We start from the raw sequence: 27,959 nt of genomic DNA on the forward strand, positions 1-27,959 counted from the left end.
GCAACCAGAGGGACGCTTTCTCCTTAGCAACCAGGGCTGCTCCCACCATGGCTGAGGAAGAGGGTACTGCTGCAGCCACGGAGAAAGTTAGCCGGATCCAGAGGGTGTTTATAAACCTGCTGGATTCCTACAGCAGCGGGAACATCGGGAAGGTGAGCGGCGGCGGGTCGGAGTACAGAGAGCCCCAGTCCCCAGCTGCCAGGCCCCCGCCCCGGGGTGCCCGAGCCCCCGAACCCAGCGAGGGTCTGCGCCGCGGGGCGCTGCAGGGCCTCCCCTGAAGGAGGGTCCCTCGTCCTGGGCGCGGTCCGCACGCGGGGCGCCCCTGGAAGCCCAGGTGTTCGGCGCTCGCCGGTCGGGCGCGGCGTCCTCCCCAACCACGAAAGGAAAGCGAGGCTCAGCATGTTCGTTCTTCCGTCCCTTCCACGTGCGTGTGGAGGGTCGTTTGAGGCACGTTTTGTTTATGTGCCAGGCACTGTGTGGGGCCCTGAGTCCCACCGAACTCCCCCACCCCCCGTCGTTAGCCCCGGGGAACGAGGATGTTCCGAAAGCGGGTCCTGAGACCGTTCGTCGGAAAATACGCAGTAGTCCAAAGGAAGCCATAATTTTATCATCTCCCTGGCCGGGACTCGTTCATCTCCGTGCTCCCCTCTGGAGCAGCACAGACGTGTGTCCTCACCCTGGGCAGACTTGGGGGGGCTAAGGATCCCATTTGCAGACAACACATGCTACCGAGAATAGGATGTGGCTGCAGTGCATACCATCTCTACTGGTTTCCTAGGGCTGCGGTCAACAACGTACCACAAGCTTCATGGCTTAAAACAACGGGGTGTATTCTGTCTTGATTCTGGAGGCCAGAAACCCAAAATCAAAGTGTTGGCAAGGCTAGTTCCTTTTAAAAGCTGCAAGGAAGATTTCTGCTGCACACCTCTCTCTCTCTCTCTCTCTCTCTCTCTCTCTCTCTCTGTCTCTCTCGTAGTTTTTGGCACTTGTCAGCAAATCTTGCATCCTTTGGCTTGTAGACTCATCACTCCAATCTCTGCCTCTGTCTTCCCATGGTGTTTCCCGCAATTCTCTCTGTGTCCGAATTTCCCTGTTTTTAGGACACTGACCTTTGGATTAGAGCCCATTCTAATCCAGTATGACCTCATTTTAATTTGATTCCAGCTGCGAAGACCCTATTTCCAAATGGGGATGGGGAGTAGGGGGCCACTACTCCATCCAGTACCATCTAAAGATCAGTCAAAAGATATATAGATTTAGGGGCACCTGGGTGGCTCAGTGGGTTAAAGCCTCTGCCTTCGGCTCAGGTCGTTCTCCCAGGGTCCTGGGATGAAACTCCACATCGGACTTTCTGCTCAGCAGGGGGCCTGCTTCCACCTCTCTCTGCCTGCCTCTCTGCCTCCTTGTGATTTCTGTCAAATAAGTAAAAATCTTTTAAAAATATATAGATTTAGATTATTTATATATAAAAATAGTAATACTGTATATATGGCATGCAACAATATATATGGTAATATTTGTGATGGTGTTGTGAGAAAGGAAGCTAGGAGGCTCAAGGAGGAGTCATTTGCCAGGACAGCAAACCAGGACTTAATTTCAGTCTCTCCCGGAGAGGAATTTTATACAATCATCTAAAATTCTTTGCAGGGCATCGATGAGGTTGTCTGTCACAGGGCTCTCTCCATTCCCCAGAGGAAGATGAAGTAATTTGCATAACGACCCCCCCACTCCCCTAAGGGAAGGTGACCTTGCTAAAACAATCTTTTTTTGCTAATAACTCCTCACCCCACCCTCCTCCTCATAAAAACCTTCCATTCTGTGCGGCTTCTCTGGGCTCCCCTCTGCTTGCAAGATGGAATTTCTGCTGAGTTCATGAATCACTTAATAAAGCCAATTAGATCTTCTAATGTTCTCTGTTCAGTTTTATTTTTTAGCAGTGTGTACATTGTATGTGATAAGTATCTACTACGAGAGACTAAAAATACAAGATACATCTCCCACAGGACTAGAAAAGCAAGGGAGGGGGCAGAGAAAGGACAAGAGTACAATAGGCAGGGCGCCTGGGTGGCTCAGTGGGTTAAGCCGCTGCCTTCGGCTCAGGTCATGGTCTCAGGGTCCTGGGATCGAGTCCCGCATCGGGCTCTCTGCTCAGCGGGAAGCCTGCTTCCTCCTCTCTCTCTCTCTGCCTGCCTCTCTGCCTACTTGTAGTCTCTCTCTGTCAAATAAATAAATAAATCTTAAAAAAAAAAAAAAGAGTACAATAGGCAAAAAATAAATAACAAAATATGTGTATTTAAAGAAAGGAAGCTTTAGGGGCACCTGGGTGGCTCAGTGGGTTGTCTCTGCCTTCGGCTCGGGTCATGGTCTCAGGTTCCTGGTATCGGACCTCACATCTAGCTCTCTGCTCACTGGGAAGCCTGCTTCCCCTTCTCTCTCTGCCTGCCTCTCTGCCTATGTGTGATCTCTCTCTGTCAAATAAGTAAAATTTTTTTTAAAAAACTTTAAAAAGACAGATGTAGTATGAAGGGATTTATGTCTTTCAAAAAGATACAGATATAGAGAAGATACGTAGGTAGATCGATAGAGATGATCTGTATGCAGAAAATGTCTCAGAGTAGGGGCACGTGAGTGGTCCAGTCGTTTGAGCCTCCAACTCTTGATTTCTGCTCAGGGTCATGGGATCAAGCCCCACGTAGGGCTCTGTGCTCAGAAGAGAGTCTGCTTGAGATTCTTGGTCGCTCTCTCCCTCTCTCTGGCCCTTACCCTCACACCCCAGGATGAGCATCAAGCTGGAGGAGCTGATTCAAAGGCAAGCTCCAAGGCAGACGTTCTGAGTGGGAGTCAGAGGACAGAGAGGTGAGCGTGCGGGGAATCACACCGGGACAGCAGGCACAGGGCCCAGGACCCTTTAGACTTGGCGGCCCACAAATGTGTCTTAATTTCTTTTATAATCAGAAGGAAACAAATGAGATTTTAGAGTCAAAGACGGTGGGTCTTCCTGGCAATACAGTCATGAAATAGAATTTTTAGTATTTATTTTTTTTCTTGGAGGAAAGGACCCATGAAAGTCTGAAGATGGCCCTGCTCAGCAGCTCTCTGGTGCCCCACCCACTTTTTGCATAAATTTAACGAAGGGGAATCACACACAGAGGAGGGGGGCTGCTGTGGCGAAATGTAAGGGAGAGGAACAAGCCCGACTCCCTACACATCACAGAGCCCCTTGGGGGCCTCGATCTCACCACCCTGAGATCATGACCTGAGCTGAAATCAAGAGTCAGAGGCTTAACCCCCTGACCCACCCAGGTGCCCCTCTGGATTATTTTAAAAGGGAGGTGACCTGATTGAGATTAGGACGGTGGGAGGCAAGAGAATTTAAACTTTTTCTTTACCCCCTTTTGAACTCTGGCTTTTTTTTTTTTTTTACAGCACAATGTTTTTAGAACAAAAGCTTTCTTTTAGTTTGTAGAGATCTTTTCCAAAAGCTTATTGGTAACAGAATGTTTCTGTTATTCCTTGACTGACCTGGGTTCCAGTTCGGAAATTTTAGGGAATTTCTGTTCTCCATACCAAGCCACGCAGGAGTGGGAATATGAAACATATAAAAGAGATGGCGGCTGGGTCTCTAGTCTTCAGGCTCCTGCCCAGCTGGGTGAGGCCAGCTGCTCCCCTGCCCCCACTCCCCAACACGTCCCTGGGAGGAAGGAGGGTGGGGGTTATGGTCCATGTCCCGTTTTGGGGATCAGAAGGTACAGTTGCACCCCTCCCTGCCCATGCAGTCTTGGGCAAGCTCCTTACAGCTGGGCATCAGTGTCCTCGACTGTGAAATGGGGTAATAAAATGGAATGTGTATTTTTTAACTTTTAAAAAAGATTTTATTTATTTATCTGTCAGAGAGGGGGAGCACAAGCAGGAGGAGAGTGGCAGGCAGAGGGAGAAACAGGTTCTCCACTGAGCAGGGAGCCCATTGCGGGGCTTGATCCCAGGAATCTGGGATCATGACCCAAGCTGAAGGCAAATGCTCAACCACTGAGCTACCCAGGTGCCCTGGAATATGTATGTCTGAGAGAAACATGAAAATATATATGATATACTTAGAAGAAATGTATTCCCATAAGTGGTTGAACCTGACAAGCCTGGGTTACTTATGTAAAATGACTGTTACCAAAATAAATGAGGTGGGACTTCCAGTTTGTTTGGGTTTTTTCTGTGTTTTCCTCCCAAGGTATGATATGATAATGTCATGATTGCTTACATACGTTTAACATGTAAATTACAATAAAATCATTCTTACTTACATGCAAATAATTTATATTAAGTATACACACATATATGAAACTCTTTTTTTTTTTAAGATTTTATTTATTTATTTGACAGACAGAGATCACAAGTAGGCAGAGAGGCAGGCAGAGAGAGAGAGGAGGAAGCAGGCTCCCCACTGAGCAGAGAGCCCGATGCGGGGCTCGATCCCAGGACCCTGGGATCATGACCCAAGCCGAAGGCAGTGGCTCAACCACTGAGCCACCCAGGCGCCCCATGAAACTCTTTAACATTGCATAAATGACTCCGAAGGATAACTTCTGTAAGATAAGAAATAAAACTTCACCAACCTGATTTTTTTCGTCTTTTGAGAGAGAGAGCACAAGCTAGCAAGGGGAGCAGAGTGGGGCAGAGGGCGAGAGAAAGAGAGAGAGAATCTTAAGCAGGCTCCATGCCTGGTGGAGGGCTGGATCTCTTGACCCTGAGACTGAGTATAAGTAAAAAGGAAGATAGAAGATCTTATTAGTAATTTTTATATGGATTTCTTGTGAAATTAGGAATATTTTTAACCCGTTGGGTTAAATAAAACATGACTATATTCATTTCACTGGTTTCCTTTTACTTCTGTTCATGGGGCTACTAGCCAGTTTAATTCACCAGAGTGGATAGCATGACATTACTCCATTTCTATTAGGCAAGACCAACATGGTGACTGCAGCCCTTCCCTGCTTGTTGCCAGAGCAGGGCAATACCCTTGCTACATGCTTTAAGCTCTCTGAGCCAGGGTTCCTCCTCTATAAAATAGAATGTTGTGAGAGCACGCACTTTGCTGTGTCTCTCAGTTAGTGTTAACTTCAGCGAGCTACCAGTGTACAGCCCTCATTATACACTGTTCTTTGTTGTTTCTTAGTATGTTTATGTTTTCTTGCAGTTTCTGTCTAACTGTGTCGTTGGGGCTTCCCTTGAAGAAATTACGGAAGAAGAGGAAGAAGACGAAGAAAATAAGTCAGCCCTGCCGGAAGCCTCATCAGTCAAACTTAAGGAAGGCACCTTCCAGATTGTGGGCACACTCTCCAAGCTCGAAAGTGTTCAGCCTGACTTTGCCGTGGAGACATACACTGTAAGTCTAGGTGGCTGTTGCTAAGAGTAAACCAAGGGCAGAGCCGCCTCGAGCTCCCACACCTTCATGGTACACTCTTAGTCTTTGCTTCCTCTCTCTTCTGCAAACTTGGGAGTGGGAGAAAGTGAGGGGCAGGTGGAAGTAGGCCTTTGTCCTCTGATGGAGAACAACCATGGTCTCCACTTTAAATGTGTGCCTTTACAAACAAAGCATTTAAATTCGATATTCTTGGAAGGGGTGGATCTAATCTAGACTTTCAGACTATAAAATTTCTAGCCTTGGGGCACCTGGGTGGCTCGGTTAAGCATCCAACTCTTGATTTCGGCTCGGGTCATGAGTCAGCATTGTGTGATCGAGCCCCTCACTGGGCTCCATGCTGTGTGCAGAGCCTGCTTAAGATTCTCTCTCTCCTTCTCCCTTGGGCACCAGCTTAAAAAAAAAAAAATTTCTAAACTGTGTTTAAAATGCATCCAACCCTAAGGGTGCCTGGGTGGCTCAGTGGGTTAAGCCTCTGCCTTCAGTTCAGGTCATGATCTCAGTGTCCTGGGATCGAGCCCCACATCGGGCTCTCTGCTCAGCAGGGAGCCTGCTTACCCCTCTCTCTCTCTCTGCCTGCTTCTCTGCCTACTTGTGATCTCTGTCTGTCAAATAAATAAATAAAATCTTCAAAAAAAATAAAAATAAAAATAATGCATTCAACCCTACATTACCCAACAACCCCCAGGCCATGGCGGGTGGAAGAGAAACCTCCTTTGGTAATAAACCACTCCATAATAACACATCAGTATGTTACTGTCTTACTGAGAAACAGTGCTGCTCTTGTCAAGAACCCTCCTCTGCTCTGGAGCTGAAGTATAACATGAAGACGGAGTTGGGGGATAAAGAGGAGCAATCATTTTATTACTTTGTCGGGCAAAGGAGGCTGAAGCAGGCTAATGCCTTCACAACTCAGACCCTTCCAGTTAGAAAATGGGCAGAAGACATGAATAGACCTTTTTCTGAAGACAGCATACAGATGGCTAAGGGACATGTGAAAAGATGCTGAGCATCAGTCATCATCAGGGCCATTCCGATGAAAATCACAATAAGGTCTCACTTCCCATGTGTCAGACTGGCTAAAATTAACAAGTTAGGAAACAACAGATGTTGGCAAACATGCAGAGGAAGGGGAACCCTCTTGTTACTATTGTGGGAATGCAAGCTGGTGCAACCACTCTGGAAAACAGTATGGAGGCTCCTCAAAAAGTTACCCTACGAGCCAGGAAGTGCACTACTCGGTGTTTACCCAAAGGATCCAAAAATGCTGATTCAAAGGGGCACCTGCACCTCAGGGTTCATAGCAACAATGTCTACAATAGCCAAACTGGAAAGAGCCCACATGTCCATCGATGGGCGAATGGGTAAAGAAGATGTGGTGTATCTACATGAAATATTACTGTGCCATCAAAAAGAATGACATCTTGCCATTTGCAACAACATGGATGGAACTACACGATACTATGCTAAGTGAAATAAGACATTCATAGACTAAATACTGAACGATTTCACATATAGTTCAGATTTAGGAAACAAAACACATGAACATACAGCAAGGGAAAAAAAAAGAGTGTGGGAAAGCAAACCACAAGGGACTCTCAATAATAGAGAACAAAATGAGGGTTCCTAGATGGGAAATGGGGGGGTGGGATAGATGGATGATGGGTATCAGGACACGTGTTAGGATGAGCCCTGCGTATTTTATATAAGTGATTCTTATAAATTCTATATTCTATTCTAAATTCTATACCTTATAAATTCTATATCTATACTTATAAATTCCTTATAAATTCTATATATCTCTTATAAATTCTATATTCTATTCTATATTGTATTCTAAATTCTATACCTGAAGCTAATATGACACTGCATGCTAACTAACTGGAATTTAAATAAAAACTTGAGGGGAAAACGAATACCGTAGACCCATTTTTATAAGAAAACACAGGATTGCTGCTGCCCCTCGGAACAATGTGTTACTTAAACTGTAACCCCCGGAGGATTTCACTAGTTGCCAAGCACATTTAGATATGGCCTTAAATACATATACTGGCAACAGGTCTTTGGGGAGAAGGACAATATACGACCGTGAAGCTGGGCAGCTGGGGATGCCCGGCTCGCTCGGGCTCGGAATGCCGCCCCTTCACAGAAGCCGGGCAGCCCGGAACGCCCAGTCAGCTCAGGGCAGAACGAAAACCACCTGCTTCCCTGTTCCGTTGTCGCTCCTTTCTCTTCCCAGAAGCTCCCGGTGTTAGTTAGAGGAGTCCTTTGAATGTGCTTGTTTAACTATGAACTTGACCCTCCTCCTTGCTGGGCTGCAAGAGGCGACTAACGTGTGACCTTCATCCATCCTTCTGTTGGCTGTTGTTTCTATCTAATAACAGTGAGACTGTGGAGTTGCTCGTGGCCGCCGTGCTTTCCGACTGCTGTCCCCTGCTCCCAGTCTCTGGCCGCTGACTTGTTTGTGCCTCATTCTTCTCTCGTCGCCGACTGGAAGCCGCACAGGATCTATGGTTTCAATAAGAATCTGGTTAGTGCTGGCAGCCTCGCTCCCCCCGCCTTCAAGGAGGTCTCCTGACCAACACTGGCGCCAGCCATCCGAGTCTTGTTACTAAATGTAAGTTGAGGTCAGTGGGTTGTCAGTATGAATACCCAGTTCCTGGGACAGGATTCTACAGAAAAACAAGTGAAGGGGAGGGGGAAGCTTCAAGAATGGAGAAGAGAAAAACGTGTTCAGTTTAAAGTCAAGACTTACCAAAGCATTAGCGGGTCCATCTGAATTTCCACCCATCTTTACATTTCTGTAGCAGTTTTACTGCTTCCCCCGTGACCCATGCTACTCAACCCTCATCCTGGATATTTATGTACTTCTGAGAGGGGTGTCTCATCACCGCGCCAGCCGCTCTTCAGGCCCTACCTACAGCTTTGAAGACACCGCACCGTGCGACAGCCTTTCCTCTTCCAACCCACCCAGTCCTATTTATCCATCAGGGTTTGACTCCGGATGCCACCTCCTCCAGGAAGCTCTCAGTGATTTCTACTTCTACACTCCTTGTTTCAATACTGAGCTCTTTTCTTGTACTCCCATAGCATCTTTACCTGCCTACATCATCACACTTGTCACACTTTATGGTTATTGTCTGTCATTGCTGGGTGGCCCAGACTATGACTCTCACCCCCTTGAGAACAGACACCTCACTTCTCCTACTCATTTGTGCATCTTTGGCCCCAAGCACATTGACTGGCAGAAAGTAGCCCTCAGTAAACACTTGTGAGATGAATGAATGAGTCCCCTCCTGCCCTCTGAGGGAACTTTCTCCACCACTTACCCATTTTCACACTCTCCAGGGGCTTTGCTCACCACCGGCTTCTTTCTTTCCACCTATCCACGTGCTTCACGCTCCCATCTTTCCAAGAGTCAAAAATACCACATGTGGCCTCCCTGCTGGCTACCGTCCTCTTTCTCTGGCCCTAGCCCCAGGCCACCACTGCTACATTCGCCAGCCTCACTCCTGCATTCATGGCCTGTGAGTCCCACCTGCCAGAAGGTGCCCCCACCACATCACAGGAAATGCCTGGCAAGTGTCACCAGGGAGCTTGAAATTCCCAAAGTCCTGTCTTCCTGGTTTCTTGGGAGTCAGTCTCCTTCCTCCTTCCTCAGCCTTCATAACCTGGCTTCTCTTGTGCATCTGAGGCTCCCGTTAAATGCGGTTTTCCCCAGAGCCCCCTCCTTTCTCCTAATGGATGTCCTTCCTCAATCTCATCCAGGCCTGTGGCTTCAGCTCCCCAACAGGAACCAAAGTCTTTCACATCTGCCACCAGCCCTGTTGACATCCAAATCCAACTGCCCTATAATGACCATCCCTGCCCCCAGAAAGCCCTGATGGCACATCTGAATCAATATGCCCCAAATTAAATTTACCATGCTCCTCTGCAAAACCCCTCTGTCTTTTAGACTCTTTAAGAACCCTGCTCTCTGCATCAGTCTGGGCTGTTCAGGTCTGTAAGCACTAGGGAAATGCGGCAACGCAAACTGGCTTAATAAATAAGGAAATTCTTCAGTTTATGTGGCTGGCAGTCTCTTAAAGAAGATGCAGTTTCAGGGCTGGCGTGATCCAGGGGCTGCTGTTGCTTTTCCTGCCCCTTCCTGGGCTCTGCCTCCCCTTGAGGGTGATTTCATTCTCAGGCTGGCAGGAAGGAGGCAACAGTCTGGAGTCTCACAGTCACAAACAGCAATGTTTATAGCCTCCAGACTATGGGACATGCATGTCTGTTGTTTAAACCACTCAATGTGTGACCCTAAGTGATAGCAGCCCTCGGAAATGAGTACCGGGGGACTCCAAGGGACTTAGGGAACCAGGCTGGGGAAACTAGCTGGCTGTGCTGTGGGTTTTAATGGGAGCATGAACCCTGTCCGGGTCCTCTCTCTCTCTGGAAAGGCATTCACTTTGCTTCTGTTCTTTAACCAAGTTATGTGGTAAGAGGTCACGTCTGGTCTGAAATGTTCTGCTTTAATGCAAGTGGTCAAGGAACTGTGGGGAGTATCTGATTCTCAGGATAACTGGACTAACAGCCAATGGAAATCCTGATTTGGAAAGGCAGGGTCCTCTGATGGTTATCATAATACCCGCCCACTGTAGGGCACTCCTAGGAAACATACCAACATCCACACAGGAAGGAATAACTATTTCAAACATGGTGATCACCAAAGTTACTTTGTCTAATGTAAGAATTTTATATTTTTACCCATTAAAAGTTTCTGTATTTTTTAAAATATTCCCAACTGTCAGCTGTAATAAGGCACCTTACATTTACAAAGAGGACCGATTAATTCCATCTTGAGGATTCTGAAACAATCTGCATTAATCACTCATCAACACTTGTGAGTAGCTTATGATATATAATGGCTTGAATAATCTCGCAAAGAGTTGGAGTTAATTTCAAATGCCTCACACATTTTCTTTCAGTGTGTTGTAATTCTTCCCTTCTGAATCGGGGTGTAAATAGCATGCAGAAATAGTACCTAAGATCATTATGCAATTTTTTAATCATCTGTTCCCAGCTATTTTTCATAAACTTATTTGTTACTTGGAAACTATACACAGAAGAGAGCCAAAATTTCATTTTAAATAGACATCCTGCAAATGTTTCCTGTAGGACACTTCATCCGCAGTATATCTAATTTGGAAATTGTCATTCCGGCTAAATATGAAATGAAGGTTAGCTCCTTTCAACAAATGACTCTCAATTCTCTTTTTTCAGACCATCTCTCGAGAAGACCTTCTCATGCGCCTCCTGGAGTGTGACGTCATTATTTATAACATCTCCGAGAATGCACAGCAAGCAGAGGAGGCCATCTGGGCAGTCTCTGGTCAGTGAACCAGTCTCTTCTCTCTCCAGGGAAACTACTCTCATGCAATGTCCTTACCCTCAGAGCTGTCTAATGACCACGAGGCAAATTACAACCATGGGAAAACCGATCTGAAACTTCCCTAAAACATGAAATGAAGTTAGGCTAATGAAGATGCCTTTGGGTCGTGTTAAAGATAAGCTGGGGCATAGGAAAACCTTCAAGAGTTGATGTGAGCAAAAACCAATTCATGAGAGCTTGCCATGTGGGAAGCGGTTAGGAGCGCTGCACGGACAGGAGGCAGGGCAAAGACTGACCCGGCAAAGGCAGAGCAAAGCAAGCAAATGATTTGATTGGCTATAGTTAAAGCATGGCCTGACCTGGAAGAGCCTAGTTAGCTGTCATGATGGGTCGTCCTCAGGTTTTGATTTCCTAACCTTGCGGCAGTTGTAGACCTAGGCTTTGGTTTGCTTATGGGGACTGCTGTGACCTTAGAGCCACCTGAGACTCAATGACCCCGTTTCTGAATGAATTAAACAACACATGCTTCCGAAGAATAGACTATTGTTACTCGTGAAAAGAAAGGAAACGGTAACTTTGAAGATTCAACCTGTATTCATGCTTAAGGAGGTGGGGTTGAGCGCATTGGGAACATATAAAAATGAATGAGATAAAGATTATACCCGCGAGGTCCCTGGAGTCCTATGAGAGAGCCAAGGCATATGGGAGGGACTTCACCGCGGGACAGAGAATGGCACGTTGGCAAGAAGGGCATCATGAGAGGGATGTGCCTTTAAGAGGAGAGGACTTATTTCTGTGAGGATTTGATTTAATTTAATAAATGTCCCCTGATAGTAAGGGTCAGTGAGGCCTCAGGGAGAGTGCTTGCGTTTTTCCAATGCTTTCATAACTGTCATGAACTCTAAGGACCGCAGGTCTTAGAGAACAAGATGATGTCTCACAGTGTGGTGCTGTTATGATTCATCTCTTGATTAAGTTGGGAGCAAAGGAGAAAACATATCAGCGTATTCAAATCACCACCCCAGACTAGCAGGACAGCCAAAAGACACAGCACACCTTCTATTTCAATATCTTATACACATCAGTATTTTCATTTTCAGGCAGATTAGGTCAGAGGTCAGCAAACTTTTTCTGTAAAGGGCCAAAGAGTAAGTATTTTTGGCTGTTGGAGCCAACTACTCTGCTGCTATGGTGAGAACACAGCCATAGACAATATGTAAGTGATGGGCTGGGCTCCAATAAAAATTTATTTATAAGATGAGGCAATATTTGCCAACCCTTGAGTACGATCAACATCAAAATGATATATTGGGTTAAGTTCAAAGAAAGGGAGTGGGAACCCTGGTGACTCAGTTGAATAAGCCTCTGCCTTAAGCTCAGGTCACGATCCTGGGGTCCTGGGATTGAGTCCTACATTGGACTCCCTGCTCAGCAAGGAGTCTGCTTCTCCCTCTGCCTCCTGCTCCCTCTGCTTGTGCTCTGTCTCTCTCTGTTGAATAAATAAATAAAATCTTTTTAAAAAATAAGGTAATGCAGCTTCAGGAATGCCTGTACCATACTCAGGGAAATAATGGAAAAGGACTATCTGTGGTTGTGTGGGATTCCTCGGGAGCTTGCAATGTTTGATTTCTTTTTTCTGACTTTGTGCCTCCATTTCACTCAGTGAGAAACAAATCAAAAGCATGAACATTGTATCATCTTTTGAAGCAGAGCTCTTTTGAAAAGCCTACTTTCTGCATTTTGCCCCTTTGCAAATATTTACTGATGATGTATAATGGCACCTTCTAAAATAATTGCACTTATATTTGATTGCAGTGCAATCAGAGCTAACTAACATTTGTTGAGTCTTCTTTCGTGTCAGGCGTTGAAAATTGATTTTTCTATATAATGCATACTTGCAGTGTTTAAATTTTTTTTTCTGAAATTACCCCCAGACATGTTTTGAAAATTAAAAAGCACAGTAGGGCTGGGGCATCTGGGTGGCTCAGTCGGTTAGGCATCTGAGTCTTTGTTTCAGCTCAGGTCGTGATCTCAGGGTTGTGAGATTGAGCCCCGCATTGGGCCCACGCACAGGGCAGAGTCACCTTCAGACTCTCTCCCTCTCTCTCTGCCCCTCCCGCATGAGGCTCACTCTCTGAAGTAAATAAATAAATCTTAAAATAAAGTAAAGTGGAAAAAAAAAAGTACAGTAAGGGGACACCTGGGTGGCTCAGTGGGTGAAAGCCTCTGCCTTCAGCTCGGGTCTTGATCCCAGGGTCCTGGGATCGAGCCCCGCATCGGGCTTTCTGCTCAGCGGGGAGCCTGCTTCCTCCTCTCTCTCTCTGCCTGCCTCTCTGCCTACTTGTGATCTGTCTCTGTCAAATAAATAAATAAAATCTTAAAAAAAAAAAAGCACAGTAAGGCTTAGAATAAAAAGCTACGATTCCTTGCATTCCCATTCCACTCCATCCCTACGTCCCCAAAGGAATCTCATTTTCCCCACTTGTACTTTTTTTTTAATTAACATATAATGTATTATTTGCTTCAGGGGTACAGGTCTGTGAATCCTCAGGCTTACACAATTCACAGCACTTATCATAGCACAGACCCTCTCCAGTGTCCATCACCCAGGCACCCCCTCCCTCCACTCCCACCCCTAGCAATGCTCAGTTTGTTTCTGAGATTAAGAGTCTCTTCTGGTTTGTCTCCCTCCTGATCCCATCTTGTTTCATTTTTTTCCCTCCCTACCCCCCACAACCTCTCACCCTGCCTCTCAAATGCCTCATATCAGAGAGATCATATGATAATGATCTTTCTCTGATTGACCTATTTCTCTTAGCATAATACTCTCTGGTTCTATCCACGTCATTGTAAATGGCAAGATTTCATTTCTTTGATGGTTGCTAGTATTCCATTGTGTATATACACCACATCTTCTTTATTCCTTCATCTGCTGATGGACATCGAGGTTCTTGCCATAGTTTGGCTATTGTGGACATTGCTGCTGTAAACATTCGGGTGCACGTGCCCTTCAGATCACTACGTTTGTATATTTAGGTTAAATACCCAGTAGTGCGATTGCTGGGTCATAGGGTAACCCTATTTTCTTTTTAAAGATTTTATTTATTTATTTATTTATTTACTTGTCAGAGAGAAGTAGAGAGAGAGAGAGAGCACACAAGCAGGCAGAGAGTCAGGCAGAGATGGAGAGAGAAGCAGGCTCCCTGCTGAGCAAGGAGCCCGATATGGTACTCAATCCCAGGACCCTGGGATCATGACCTGAGCTGAAGGCAGCAGCTTAACTCACTGAGCCACCCAGACATCCCAGGGTAGTTCTATTTTCAGCTTTTTGAGGAACCTCCGTACTGTTTCCCAGAGTGGCTGCACCAGCTCAGGACTGCCTTTGCTGTGCCCCCAAGTGCCGCCTTTTGACAGCTCACGGGAGAAGAATGAGACACAAATGAGTCAGTTGTAAGACAATGGGAGCTGGGGACGACAGTGGAAAAGACTGTCGCCCCGAACAACTCCTCAGTCTCATATTTATTAGAAAGTGAGTAACAATCAACAAAGCCAGAGGAGACTACACATTGACCATGAGTCTTGTACATACGTGAGAAGAAAGGCAAAACATGTCTGGTCATGTAGCACGTGACCTACAGTGAGCAAGCCCAAACGAAAGGATTGTCTGACTAACTGCTTGGTGCTCTCCAGGGAAGAGGAGACAATGGAAAAATGAAGCAGGCGGCATTCCCCCCTGAGCGGGCCGGGCATCCCCAGCTGCTTGGCTTCAAGGAGTCCTCCCCCAGAGGCCATGTACATGCCAGTACATGTTTTTCTTAAGGCTTTATCTAAGCATGCTTGGTAACTAGTATAATTTCTCCTAAGTTACATTTTAAGCAGTATGTTGTTAGGAGAGATGGTTACAACAAAGATTTTGGACAGTTCTGCTTGAATTGTCATTTGTTTCCATGAATATTTTCAATGTTTCTTTAATTTCCTCATTGACCCATTCATTCTTTAGTGGGATGCTCTCTAGCCACCATGCATTTGAGTTCTTTCCAACTTTCCTCTTGTGGTTGAGTTCTAGCTTCAGAGCATTGTGGTCTGAAAATATGCAGGGAATGATCCCAATCTTTTGGTACTGGTTGAGACCTGATTTGTGACCCAGGATGTGATCTATTTTGGAGAATGTTCCATGTGCACAGAGAAGACTGTGTGTTATGTTGCTTTGGGATGGAATGTTCTGAGTATATCTATGATGTCCATCTGGTCCAGTGTGTCATTTTTTTAAAGATTTTATTTATTTATTTATTTGACAGAGAGAAATCACAAGTAGATGGAGAGGCAGGCAGAGAGAGAGAGAGGGAAGCAGGCTCCCTGCTGAGCAGAGAGCCTGATGCGGGACTTGATCACAGGACCCTGAGATCATGACCTGAGCTGAAGGCAGCGGCTTAACCCACTGAGCCACCCAGGCTCCCCCACTCTGTCATTTAATGCCTTTATTTCCTGTTGATCTTTGGCTTGGATGATCTGTCCATTTCAGTGAGGGGGGTGTTAAAGTCCCCTACTGTTATTGTATTATTGTCGATGTGTTTCTTTGATTTTGTTATTAATTGGTTTATATAGTTGGTTACTCCCATGTTAGAGGCATAGATAAATAACATTGTTAGATTTTCTTGTTGGACAGACCCTTTGATTATGATATAGTGTCCCTCCTCATCTCTTATTATGGTCTTGAGCTTAAAATCTAATTTATCTGGTTGAAGGATTGCCACCTCAGCTCTCTTTTGATGTTCATTAGCATGGTAAATTGCTTTCCAGCTCCTGACTTTAAATATGGAGCTGTCTTTGGGTCTAAAATGAGTTCCTTGCAGACAGCATATTGATGGGTTTTGTTTTTTTATCCATTCTGATACCCTTGTCTTTTGATTGGGGCATTTAGCCCATTTACACTCAGGGTAACTATTGAAAGATATGAATTTAGTGCCATTGTATTGCCTGTAAGGTGACTGTTACTGTATACTGTCTCTGTTCCTTTCTGGTCTGTTACTTCTAGGCTCTCTCTTTGCTTAGAGGACCCCACTCAGTATTTCCTGTAGGGCTGGTTTGGTGTTTTCAATTTATTTTAGGTTTTGTTTGTCCTGGAAGCTTTTAATCTCTCCTTCTATTTTCAATGACAGCCTAGCTGGATGTAGTATTCTTGGCTGTGTATTTTTGTCATTTAGTACTCTGAATATATCATGCCAGTCCTTTCTGGCCTGCCAGGTCTCTGTGGATAGGTCTGCTGCCAATCTAATACTAATCTACCATTGTATGTTACAAACTTCTTGTCCTGAGCTGCTTTCAGTATTTTCTCTTTGTCACTGAGACTTGTATGTTTTACTATTAATTGACAGGGTCTTGACCTATTTTTATTGATTTTGAGGGGGATTCTCTATGCCTTCTGGATTTTGATGCTTGTTCCCATCACAAAATAGGGAAATTCTCTGTATAATTTGCTCCAATATACCTTCTGCTCCTCTCTCTCTTTCTTCTTCTTCTGGGATCCCAATTATTATAATATTGTTTCATCTTATGGTGTCACTTATCTCTCGAATTCTCTGCTCATGGTCCAGTAGTTGTTTGTCTCTCTTTTCTTCGGATTCTTTATTCTCCGTCATTGGGTCTTCTGTATCACTAATTCTCTCTTCTGCCCCATTTATCCTAGCAGTAAGAGCCTCCATTCTTAGTTGTGCCTCATTAATAGCTTTTTTGATTCATCTTGGTTAGATTTTAGTTCTTTTATTTCTCCAGAAAGGGATCTTATTTCTGCAGAAAGGGATTCTCTAGTACCTCCCCTGCTTTTTTGAGCCCAGCTGGCACTTTGATACTCATCATCTTACTAATGCCTATATTGATGAGGTCCCTTGCCATTGTACTGCCTCTTGTTCTTTTTTTTTTTTTTTTTGTGATGAGTTTTTCACTTTGTCATTTTATCCAGATAAGAATAGATGAATGAGGGGCTCCTGGGTGGCTCAGTGGGTTAAAACCTCTGCCTTCAGCTCAGGTCATGATCCCAGGGTCCTAGAATTGAGTCCCGCATCAGGCTCTCTGCTCAGCCAGGAGTGTGATCCCTCACCCCCAGCCTGCCTCTCTGCCTACTTGCGATCTCTGTTTGTCAAGTAAATAAATAAAATATTTACAAAAAAAAAAATAGATGAATGAGAGGGCAAACTACCAAAAGGGAAATGACATGAGAGAGATAGACACCAACCAAACCAGAAGAGACCTGAAACTGGGGGGAGAAGAAAGGAGAAAAAGGGGGAAAAAAAAAAAAAAAATATATATATATATATATATATTAGACTGGTTAATAGAACAGAGCCACACACTTGATTTTGGATGTATTGTAGTCTCTTAGAAGGAACTACCTCTGAAAATTTTAAAGAAAGAAAAACACAAGTATACAAAAATAAGTGTAAACATGATGAAGGGATGGAATATGAGTGTAAAGATGAAAATTTAAAAAGATTTTTTTAAAGATTTTATTTATTTATTTGACAGAGAGAAATCACAAGTAGGCAGAGAGGCAGGCAGAGAGAGAGAGAGGAGGAAGCAGGCTCCCTGCTGAGCAGAGAGCCCAATGCGGGACTCCATCCCAGGACTCTGAGATCATGACCCAAGCCAAAGGCAGAGGCTTAACCCACTGAGCCACCCAGGCGCCCCAAAATTTAAAAAGATTCTAAAAAAGGAATTGAATTGATAAGAAGTTGGTTGAAAAAAGATAAACAAAAAAAAAAAAAAAAAAAAAAGAGGAAAGACTGTGATCAGGCTGGAGACTAGAATAAAGCCATGGGCTAGATTTAGGGTATATTTTCATCTTTTAGAAGAAACTGTATCCCAAAATTTTAAAGAAAGAAAAACCTATTTGTATACAAAATAATAAGGTTAAATACAATGAAGGGATAGATAATAACTATAACAATGAAAATTTTAAAAGATTTTTTAAAAAGGTATTGATAAGATAAAATAGTTTAAAAATGTTAAAATAGGAAAGAGGAAAACATTTACAAAGTAGAATAAGAACAAAAATTTTAAAAATTTAACTTTAGAAGACTAAAGGATCATGGATAAAAAACCATGAATTCTCCGTGTTGCTTTGCCCCAGCTGTGGAGTTGGGCAGTTCTCATTGATCGGTGAACTTGGTCTTGGCTGGACGTTCTTGCTAATCTTCTGGGGGAGGCAGCGGCCTCTTGCCCTGATTCTCAAATGTCTTTGCCAGAGGCAGAATAGCACCGCCCTTGCCAGGGGCCAGGCTAAGAAATGTGCTCCGGTTCGGGCTCGGCAGCTTTTGTTCCCTATTCGCTTTCCGTAACCATTTCGGAGGACAGGAACGAAAATGGCGGCCTCCCAATCTTCCACCTGGAGGAGCGGAGCGCTCAGAGAAAAGCAGTCCCTCCGTCTCCCTGGTCTCCCGCCGCGCTCCGTGCTCCCCCGGCCTGTGTGACCACACAGCCCCGTTTGGAGTCTCTAAACCCAGCCGATTCCTGCAGTGTATTCCCGCACCCCTCCCCTGGGGAAGGTGAGTTTCCCGGATGTGCCAGGGGTGGGGTCCCTACTGGAAGAGCAGTGTCCGACTGTGCCATGGACCATGGTTAAGGTAACCCCGAGCTGAGAGCCCTTCCTCCTCTCTCTGTAGCCGGCGTGCCCGCTCGGATACCTGGGGGCTCTGCCACACTCAGACACCCCCGATCCTTCTGTGACCCTGCGGGTCCTGAGACCACACTGTCCCCGTGAGGGCTCCACCGCCGCTTAGCCTCTGGAGCGACGTCGTCCCTCAGTGGAGCAGGCTTCTAGGAGTTCTGACTTTGGGCTCCGTTGCTCCGCCGCTTGCCGGGAGCTGCCCCTTCCCCCCACGGTCTATCTTCCCGTGGATTCGGATTCACTTCTCCACATGTCCTGCCTTCCAGAAGGTGGTTGCTTTTCTGTTCCTGAAATTGCTGCTCTTCCTCTCTGCCATCTCCTGCTGGGTCTGTAGCTGTCCGGAATGGTGTGATGACTGTCCAGCCGAACTCCTGGGACCCCATGATAGGTAGATCTCCTGTTCCTCCACCATCTTCCCCCTGCCCCCACTTGTACTTTTTAATGTCTAAAAATCCTGGCCCGGATGGATGTCCTTTGATTATGAATTTGAGATAATAGCCACTACCCTCCTGCTGTGACAGAGGAGCACAGTGGTTTCCCAGACTTTGACAACGGTGTCTCCTTTCATGAGCTTTAAAATGGAGTGGGTTTTACTGTCTCCTTCATTCTAATGAAGACCTTTAAATAATGAAGAAGATTTTACCTCTCTATTTGGGTGGAAGGTTGCAACTGTCTTACCTCATTTTGGAGAAAGCAGTGTGTTGGTGTCTGTGAGAAAGTGCAGTTAGAGGCCTTCAGCTGCCATCAGGGTCACCTCGGGGGGTGGGGCGTGTGGGCTTGGTGGGGCTTTGAGAATTTTGTTCTTTTACCTGATGTGCACAATCTTAGATTGGGAGTATGGTTTCTGTTTGGGGCTTTTTCTTGCACTTTTTTTTTGTTGTTGTGGGTTTTTTCTTTAAATATTTTTATATATTTATTTGAGATAGAGCAGGAATGAGAGAGGGCACGAGAAGGGGTGAGGGGGGCAGAGGAAGAGGGAGAAGCAGGCTCTTCACTGAACAGAGAGCCTGATACCGAGCTCAGGGTTCCATCCCAGGACCCTGAGATCAGGATCTGAGCCAAGGCAGGTGCTTAACTGACTGAGCCACCCAGGTGTCCCCTGTTGTGGGTTTGTTTTTGTTTTGTGTTTTTTGCAAAGGGTAATTCTTACTTCTTAATAATGTTTTATTAAGTAATTTTAAAATTTTTTTTACTAGAAAAGGATTCTCCTACCTTGCTCTTCACAGATACTCTCCAAGGAAGGCAAGATGACCCAGAAGAAGGGAACAAAGTGTTAGGAATGGGAGAAACCATTTGCATATGAGGATAAACTGTGCTTGTTCACAAGTGAACAAGGAGATTATTTTAGACCCATTAAAATGATCACAAATGAAAGGATAACCCACTTTGAAGAGCTCTAAGTGGGCCAAGCAGTCACTAACTAGGTCACAAACCAGTCTGAGGCATCGTGGAGCCAACAGGGTAAAAGGGCAGAATGAAATTGAAGAGGCCATTTTTGTTAATAGAATGAAAATGGCACTAAAATGAACGCTTCCGTTGGAGATTAACACTTGGACGTCGTCTTCTCAGGCTGAATTCAGTAACGCCTTCTTACCTCAGGGTCGGCCTCCACACGTTCATTAGATTCAGGGGATCATCAGCCTTTTATTGTCTTGCCTCTTCAGGGAATTAGCTCCTGAGACTAAAAATGCACCATGACAACCGTGTCACTTAGCTCCTCTGACAATTTAATTAGACCTCTCTTTAGATTTTTTTTTCTGGAAAATTATACATCGTGAAAAATATTTTAATGGAATCACATGCCGAAAGTATTTAAGGAGATTGAATGCTTCAGTGTGTGGAGAGCCCTCCCCCCACCCCCCGCCGCCCTGGGAGGCAACAAACCCTTTAGAAATCCAATGTTCATCCTTCCGTCTACCACTGTTTTAGATTCTGATCACTATGGAATGTTCATCATCAGCCATTCCCGCCATACCCAAGGCCCTCCAGCCACGGCCCACACCGCCCACTGCATGGGCTGTCGCCGCAACCCCCAGGACTGCTTTAGGTGAAATCATAATGGGGTTTTACCTTTGGATTTGGGGCCTTCGCAGCCCCAGCCCCAACCTTGCTAGGCCCCGCTGCTTCGTTCTCCATGCAGCCGGCTGGCTGTCGGGCATAGCGGGAGAACTCAGCATTTGCAACCAGGTTGCCTGGATTGGACTGTGTCCCCATCTCTCCTCTGTAACTCTTGGCAAACTACACCCCAGTTCCTGGTCTGTAAAACAGAGATAATAATATTACGTATCTCATAGTGGTAAGGAGGCAAGAAAAGCCATGAACTGTTCTAGTCCATACCGGCGAGGATCAGGATGCCCACTGGCCCACTGCTATGGCCCAGGAGGCAAGAAGGAGGGTTAAATCTGGGAGCTGGGCTCAGTAGAGTTTAGGTGGCTGGTGGGAGAATGCCAGGAACCACAAGGGCAGGGGGACTGTCCAGGGAAGCACAGAGGTGACACCCGTCTTAATTTCAAGTCCCACACATGATAGGGAAAGTGAGGTCTTTGGGGACCCGAATAATTGCTCCACTTTTTGGCCCTACAGCCCTGAATGAAGAAGTCAGCCACTTTGAGAAGCGCAAGGTATTTATTTTAGTCTCCACCGTGATGACCTGGGCACGATCCAAACCCCTGGACCCTGTAAGTAGTGCACTAGCTTTTCCTTCTTTGTTTCTAAATAAAGATTTATTTATTTAGTTGAGAGAGAGTGAGTGAGTGAGAAGGAAGTGAGTGAGAAGGGGTTGAAGGAGACGGAGAGAAAGAGAATCCCAAGCAGACTCCCGGCTGAACGAGGAGCCCAACGTGGGGCTTGATCCTGGGACCCGAGATCATGACCTGAGCCTAATTCAAGAGTTGGAGGCTCAACCAGCAGAGCCACGCAGGTGCCCCTGCACTAGCCTTGCCTTGGTGCATCCTTCCACGCTTGATACCTTGTGATCTGTGTGCAGAGAGGACGTCCTGCGGTGCACCGTGTGGTCTTTCCCTCCTGGATTCTACCCCATAATGAGCGTTGAACAGAAATCACTGACTCTAAGCACACTCAATTCTAAGGGCCCTCCCTGGGTTATGTGCCACTGGGGAAGGAAAAGATAAATGATACCAATTAAGCTGAAACCATGCTTACTTATCACTTAGACTTTGTTTCTGAAAAAGCTCTCTTTGAGCTGTACTGAGACCTCTGTTCCTGTCTTACACCTTCTCGTGCAGAGAGGAAAAGGAACATGGATGCCCCATACAGTTGTTTTGGGAGCCCCCAAAGCCCTTCATCTTCAGAGGCCAGGTGGGTGACTCACCCGTGCCTCCTGTCTTTGTCCACACGGTAAGGCAGTATGCAGGCTGCCTCAGGTCATTTCCTTCCTTTTCCATGAGGGCTTACACTCTGTCTTCCAGAGCTGTTGGCTTTCTCTACGGATATCAGATGTACCTTGGCCGTTCTGCCCCAGTGTCTTTGTGCCTGTGAACTGAATCACAGTGCGATCCTGTGAAAGACATTGAGAAAGGCAGTTCAGTGAACAGGTGCAGTGCCTCCTTTCATTGGAAGGGATGACAGAATCAGTCGTGCTCAAGGTCAACCAGGCGCCAGCAAGGACAACCTCAACACTTTCTGGCTGCGCACGCTGTAAGAAGACACTGACTGCAAGACCCATCCCAACTTCAGAGATCAGAATGTGGGAGGGAAATGCAATATCCTAGAATCAATGGAATATGTTACTTATAACGAGGAGATATGGAGGGACTTATCACACATTGCGTCAAAGGCCATTTGTTTCTTTCATTGTCTTTCCCTTGGTGAACCGGGAGTTGGTTGAGATTGGAGAGCTGTTTTCTGTCCTTTTCTTGTAAAGGTCACTTGCCCACTCCCTTCCGGTTGCCCTCACGTCAAAGACCTAGCCAGTCATTTGACTCCTGTTCTGGTTCCTGCAGACCATCCAGTGAAGTGTCCGCTACAAAACAATTGTTGGTCTCTTGACTGGCTGCTGGCCTGCCAGAGTGTGCTTGCTCCTTCACTTATAAACTAACTTATATTGAATTGAGCAAAATGGGAATGTATTGGCTCATAAGTGAGAAGTCCAAAGGTGGACTGCAGGCACAGCTGGACCTAGAAGCTCAAACAATGTCCTCATAGCTCACTGTTCTCTTTCTCTCATCTGTTGCTTCTTTCCTCCTGGGTAGGCGTCATTCTCAGGTAGGCTCCCCATCCTGATGGCCCCCAACAGCTCCCGGACTTACATCCCCAGAACTTCAGTTGCCTTTTCCACTTTGCTCATGTACCACCCCAGGACTGGAATGTGCTGGGTGTCTAAGTCTTGGGGTCTAAACTTGAGCCAGCCACTGCAGCCAGGGGAATACAGAGCTCCGGCTGGCCAGGCCTGGGCTTATATACTCACTTCTAGATGTGGGGGAGGATCAGCCCCCAAACTATATGCTCTGATGGTGGAGAAGACATGGGTCCCCCAAGAAAATTGAGGAAGATGGCTGCTGTATTAGCACCTGTGTCCTATGGCAAGTCCATATCCTCTCACTGTGGTTGTAACTTGTATTTCCTCAACAGCTCATGATGGCTTGAAGTGAGGCTTATAAAGGTATAACCTACATGGAGTTCAGGTAGTTCCTCATAGAGTTCTGGATAGTTCTATGAGCTTTGAAAAATGCATACAGTTGTGTAGCCACCACAGCAGTCAAAACAGAACCAGTTTTGGGGGGTTTTCTACCACCTCCCAAAATTCTCTACCACATACCACACAAAAGCTCAGTTCCAAATGGTCACATAATTAAAAGTAAAAACCAACACTTTTTCGTTTTTTTAAGAAAAATTAATAGAACTTACAGGGGAAGAGTTCTTAGGACCCAGCAATGCTAAATGCCCCAAAATGAATAAATCCAACTGCAGTGGAATGAAGGAGGTATTTATGGATGAAATGATGCTGTGTGTGAGATTTACCTTTGAAACCACACAGGGGATGAGGAAGTAGATGCCGGGCAGAGAGGAAACCAGGTTCCGCTGTGCAGGAGCCCGAATCAAATCACATGGAAACATCACACAAACCCAACATGAAGGATCTTCTATTAAATAACTAGCTCATAAGCTTTTAAAATGGCAGTAAAAGACAGAAAACCAGAGCTTTGCTCCAAATAAAGATGAACAAGACATGGCAGTTCTGGGCCAGGCGTGATCTTGGGCTGGACCTCTGCTGGGGAAGAGACGCTAAAAAGGTCATCGCTGGGACAGTTGACAACGTTGGAGCAAGGACTGTCAATGGGATAAAATTATGTATATCAGTATTAAATTTCCTGAATTTTATCACCATACTGTGGTTTCCTAGGAAGATGTGCTTAGGAGACACTCACTGAGAAGTTCAGAGTATGTGCACAGTGTATGCAGCCTGCTCTCCTATGGTTCAGAAGAAAGAAATGATACATGTATGCTGTGTGGAAATACAATTAGAAACACTGTCTTCACCCAACCGGAAAATCCCTTCACAAGGGAGCAGAGAAAGAAAACAAATTTACTACCTAAAAAGCATGAAAATGGAATGTCATGCACGTCCTGGGCAATCCACTAAGAGATGGCAAAGGCCGGGGGAATCTCCCCTTTGTGGTTAGCCACGCAGGTTCCACCCATTGCCTGCGTGTTTCCCGATAACATTAACTAGTTCTTGAGAAAGGGGACTTGACAGCACCATCGGTCATAGGTAGTTCGTCCCACATTCACCTAGTAATTTTTTGTGGCCATCTGGGTTAGCTAATTGGCTTCATCCAGAGGAAAAACAGATCTTTCATACCTTTATGGCAGGAGGGAGTTCTGCAACTGAGAGCAAGGGGTGTGGCAAAGTCAGGCTCCTACCTTCCCACAGAAACTAGAAGACAGAGGTGCTCTCTCCCTTGATGTTTCTATTTCAAAGAGGTATCTCCCAGGGCGCCTGGGTGGCTCAGTGGGTTAAGCCGCTGCCTTCGGCTCGGGTCATGATCTCAGGGTCCTGAGATCGAGGCCCGCATCGGGCTCTCTGCTCAGCAGGAGCCTGCTTCCCTCTCTCTCTCTCTGCCTGCCTCTGTCTGCTTGTGATCTCTCTCTGTCAAATAAATAAATAAAATCTTAAAAAAAAAAAAAAAGAGGTATCTCCCAGGTCCTTCAGGAAGGCCTTTCCTCGTTAGGAAGCTGCTAAGAGGCTTATTTGGCTTCTAAAAAAAAAAAAATTCACACACTTGGGGCACCTGGGTGGCTCAGTTGGTTAAACGTCTGCCTTTGGCTCAGGTCAGGATCCCGGAGTCTTGGGATGGAGCCCTGCATTGGGCTCCCTGCTCAACGGTGGATCGGCGCTTCTCTCTCTCTCCCTCTGCTGCTCCCCCTGCTCGTGCACGTGTGCGGTCTCTCTCTCTGACACATAAATAAATAACATCTTAAAAAAAACAAACAAACTTGCACTCCTGGGGTGCCTGGGTGGCCCTGTCGGTTAAGTGTCCGACTCTTGATTTCAGCTCAGTAGAGAGTTTGCTTGAGATTTTCTCTCTCTCCCTTTGCTCCTTCCTCCCCCGACCTCCCCTGTGGGCTCATGGGCTTGCTCACTCTCCCTCTCAAATAAATTAATTAATTAAATCTTTTTTTAAAAAACCACATACATTTCAAAGAGACAGAGAAAGGACTTACAGACCTTTTATCAAAGTATAATGCTCTAAGAAGGGATGGGAGAGAAGCCTCTTACTTCGTTGTCAACAGGGAGATTGAAGCTTCTTGTTTTTAATTTTTATTTGCCCTTAAAATGTTCATGCAAATAGAAAGAGATAATGAGAAAACAATGTGATAACTTTTTTTTTTAATTAGTGGATCTGAAGGGGAAAGAATGTATAGCGGTTCTCCATATTGTTTTTGTAAACTTTCCTTAAATGTGAGATTATGTTGGTGTAGAAGTTCACAAATAAGTAAAATGTAGTAGAATCACCCTGGCTGGGAGCAGAAGAAAGCCATGTGGGATTTCAGTTTTCCCTGGTTTCTTTTTTTTTTTTTTTTAAGATGTATTTATTTTAGAGAGAGCTGGGGGTGGGGAGCGCAGTGGAAGAGGGAGAGAGAGAATGTCGCGCAGACCCTGCACTGAGCGCAGGGCCCCATGAAGAGCTGGACCCCCACTGACTGCATCTCCCAGGTGTCCCTCGGTTTCTCCTGTTGGAGGCAGAGTTGCATTACCCTAGTCTAGGGTGTTTGTGCAAGTCACGACTTGTGATTATGAGTTGAGCTCAGTCAGATCTGTAAGGGCAGGACATCGGAGGACCTGGTAAGTGTGAGGCCCTGCAAACGCGGCTGTCTCTGCCGCCCAGCCCCACGCAACCATTGAAGAAGACCATTTGAGTGCAACCCCTTAATGACTTCCTTTAAGGCCTATGACCGCCTCCTTGCCCAGTGATGTTTATCATCCCAGTTGTGGTTATGGTTGGAAGAGGAAGTTGGAATATCTGTCCTCAGATCTGGTTCCCCCTATTCTAGGGACAGAGAAGAAAACTGACAGACCAGGCTGCTCTGAAGGGCACTTTGTCCCCCAGAAATCTAATTGACAGGTGTGGGGCAGAGGCAGACTTGGGCATCAGTGGATATCTGGTTGCAAGGAACAGAACCTAGCTGGAGTTAGCTGACACAGGAAGAGGACGTTGTTGTAAAGATATAAGCAAGGTCTGCAAAAATCCGCGGTCAGAGAGGCCATTGGGCATCAGCGATCGGGAAGCTGGGCACGCCCTGTGCACCTGTCCCCCTGCTCTTCCCTGCTTCTGTCTTCTTGTCGTCATCCCAGGAAATCTTAACAGCCAATCAAACCTGGTCCTAGAAGGTAGCGGTCATGAACAAGATACGTTAAGCTGGAAAAAATCATTGTGACCTCTTGACTTTAGGAAAGACAGATTTTCAGCTCTGTCATCATGAAAAATGGCTCACCAGCAGCCCTCCTGGGCCTCCCCAAGACACAATGTTCAGCTCTAACGCCACTTTTCAGTACAACGAGTTCCAGGACACTATGGAAGGGACTAGATTCCATGTTCTGGGTCAGTAAAAATCTGGGTGAGCCTGGATTTTATGTTTGATGTCAGAAAGCTGAGACATTTTCAGAGATGCCCTGGGCAGGGTTGAGAGTCCAAAGAGGGCTCCCCGCTTGTCCAGTGGTGAAGGGTGAGCGTCACGAAAATCATTTCGCATGCTGGGCGTTTCCCATCTGTCCTTGCAGACCCAGTCCCCACGTTTCTCGGCCCTGCTCTGGCGTCACGGGCTAGGTCAGCAGGTGCGCTTGCCCTCTCCTGCCCACGGGGTTTGGCCAGTGGGGAGTTGGGTGAGGGGATGAGGGAAAGGAAGAGAGAGGTCGGCGCGCTTGTCCTGCGGACCGGCAGGCTGAGCTCCTCAGCCAACATCACTGTGCCTCTTGGGCAGCCTGTCCCCTCTTCTCTAGACCCTAATTATCGCTGGCTTCCTCTCGGCTTTGGGATCTACGAGTGGTACAGAGCACCCCATTACTGACTCCAAGGTATTGGATTCCCCTTCACGCTGTCCACCTCTTTGTTGATGATCCTGTTTTATGTATTTTTTTAAGATCTTGTTTATTTATTTGTCAGAACAAGAGCGAGCACCAGCAGGGGGAGTGGCAGGAAAGGGGTGGGGCGGGGGGAAGCCGACCCCCCCCCTGCTGAGCAAGGAGCCCGATTCGGGCTCCATCCTAGGAGCCTGGGAGGCAGGGACCTAACTGACTGAGCCACCCAGGTGTCCCAATAATCCTGTTTTTGTTTTTGTTTTTTAAGATTTTATTTATTTATTTGACAGACAGAGATCACAAGTAGGCAGAGAGGTAGGTAGAGAGAGAGAGAGGAAGAAGCAGGTTCCCTACTGAGCAGAGAGCCCCATGCGGGGCTCGATCCCAGGACCCTGAGATCATGGCCTGAGCCGAAAGCAGAGGCTTTAACCAGCTGAACCACCCAGGCACCCCCCAATAATCCTGTTTTTAAACTCTCCTCAAATTACCCACTTTGCCTGTACTTTTTATCCTGCTAAGACGCCACCTGACACATTGTGCTTAACTGAAGTCCACTGAGTTGGTGGAAAGCCACGACTTCATTATGCAACTCAAAAGAGAAAGGTGAGCATGGATTGGTGTAGACGCAGCTGGTCCCCTGACAGCCACCCTACTCCCCTCTCTTCCTTTCTAGCAGAGTCCTGATTGGTTCAGTGGCCGAGCTGCCCATGAGAGCCATGCAAGAGGGATGCTATCCCCACCTCCAGGGAAAGCCTTATGAATCCAATGAGCTGTGATGGTCCCATTCTTCCTGCGAATGATGGGCTAAGGGCAGGCATGCAAGCTAATTCCAGAATGCCAGAGAGTAACAGCCAAACCCCAAACATGTTGATGCTCTTAGCGGTGGTAAAAGTTTATTCCTTACTCATATGCAACATGTGACAGGTTTTTCTGATGAATGAGTAAGTGTCCTCCCAACTCTGCTTCGAGACCC

General features: G+C 46.2%; 1 protein-coding gene across 4 annotated transcripts in view; it reads left to right on the forward strand.

The window, feature by feature from the left end:
• Positions 1–27,959, forward strand: part of AK7 (adenylate kinase 7) — a 77,634-nt gene continuing 49,675 nt past the window's right edge. For 2 of the 4 annotated variants that reach the window (XM_059183055.1, XM_059183056.1), the window contains exons 1-4: positions 1–152; positions 5,189–5,377; positions 10,676–10,784; positions 21,031–21,125. In XM_059183055.1, coding sequence (XP_059039038.1) covers positions 48–152; positions 5,189–5,377; positions 10,676–10,784; positions 21,031–21,125 — 498 coding nt within the window. In that variant the 5' untranslated portion in view covers positions 1–47. Of the gene's footprint in view, positions 153–2,776; positions 2,857–5,188; positions 5,378–7,797; positions 8,031–10,675; positions 10,785–21,030; positions 21,126–27,959 lie in introns of all 4 variants that reach the window. The other 2 variants (XM_059183058.1, XM_059183057.1) reach the window with 2 other exon arrangements.

Source organism: Mustela lutreola, chromosome 7 (genome assembly GCF_030435805.1).
Source record: "Mustela lutreola isolate mMusLut2 chromosome 7, mMusLut2.pri, whole genome shotgun sequence".
In the NCBI taxonomy this organism is placed as follows: Eukaryota; Metazoa; Chordata; class Mammalia; order Carnivora; family Mustelidae; genus Mustela; species Mustela lutreola.